Source organism: Habropoda laboriosa, unplaced genomic scaffold, assembly GCF_001263275.1.
Source record: "Habropoda laboriosa isolate 0110345459 unplaced genomic scaffold, ASM126327v1 scaffold81, whole genome shotgun sequence".
In the NCBI taxonomy this organism is placed as follows: domain Eukaryota; kingdom Metazoa; phylum Arthropoda; class Insecta; order Hymenoptera; family Apidae; genus Habropoda; species Habropoda laboriosa.
Window position 1 is genome coordinate 311532 of NW_017100194.1, and position 1130 is coordinate 312661.

At 23.5% G+C, this 1130-nt stretch overlaps 1 protein-coding gene across 1 annotated transcript in view; it reads left to right on the forward strand.

The window, feature by feature from the left end:
- Positions 1–559, forward strand: part of LOC108570233 (DNA-directed RNA polymerases I and III subunit RPAC1-like) — a 4141-nt gene extending 3582 nt beyond the window's left edge. The window contains exons 8-9 of the mRNA XM_017932050.1: positions 27–347; positions 470–559. Coding sequence (XP_017787539.1) covers positions 27–347; positions 470–559 — 411 coding nt within the window. The remainder of the gene's footprint in view (positions 1–26; positions 348–469) is intronic.
- Positions 560–1130: the final 571 nt, after the last annotated feature.

Consider the following 1130-nt stretch of genomic DNA (forward strand, 5'->3'; position numbering starts at 1 on the left):
ATCTAAATTCAAATAAATTTTTACAGACAGTAAATACAGAAAGTGGCTATGAATTTATGTGCCAACATGGACCTATTGAATGTAAAGCAAATATTATTCATGCATGCTCCATAGATATTCTGAAGAATTCTTCCATCCAATTAGAGTATATATCTTGTATGATTAAAAATAACAGAGAGCCAGTGAATATCATGGAAATTTGTGCAAAGAAAATGAATGTAGATTATAATCCCATTTTTAAGTGTTTTGTTGAAGATAAGGGCAAAGAACTTTTGGCTAAGTATGGAGAACTTACAAATTCTTTAATGCCAAGAATTTCTTTTATACCAACTGTTATACTAGATGGGGTAAGTTTTTTTTATTTAAAAAATTGAAAAACACAATCTAATTTGCTTGAAATAAAATAAATGAAACTTTTTATAACATTTTGTAAATAAATATTTGTTCCAATATGAATATGAATTTACAGAGTGCTGAGAACCAAGCAAGGATATTAAAAAATTTACTGCAAGAAGTGTGCTTACATTTTAAAATCATGCCAGAAGGTTGTATATTGTAAAAATATATAAAGTATCTATAAAACATATCTTCCTGACAGATTTGCATGAAATACAGTATTTTTTACGTAAATTTGTATGTATTTAATGAATATTAAGATTTTAAAAAATGCCTTTAATCTCTTTTTAAGGAAAAAAAAACGAAACAAAAAATGTAAATTTGATTAATTAAATGTGTCAAATAAGTGCACATACTGTTTACCAATATATATTTTATAGAAGAATTAATGGTTATTTTTTTGTATTTTACATCAACTTCCAAGTTCAATTACAGTTACATAGATATTGAAAGTTAGAATCCAATTGAAATTAATCTCACATTTTTATTCTTATTATACAGAAAAAAAAATAAAAAAATTGAGTTTCAAATTATTTATTCTAAATAATTAAAACTGCTGTATTGTTACTAACTGATCACTTTTACTTATGTGTTATTAATTTGGCTAAAAAATTTTAAATGGAAAATCTAGATCACTAGATCCTAAGTTCCATTTACCTTAAACTTTATCACAAACTCAATTACTTTTTAATATTATTTATACTATTAATATGCATATATATAATATATTTAAA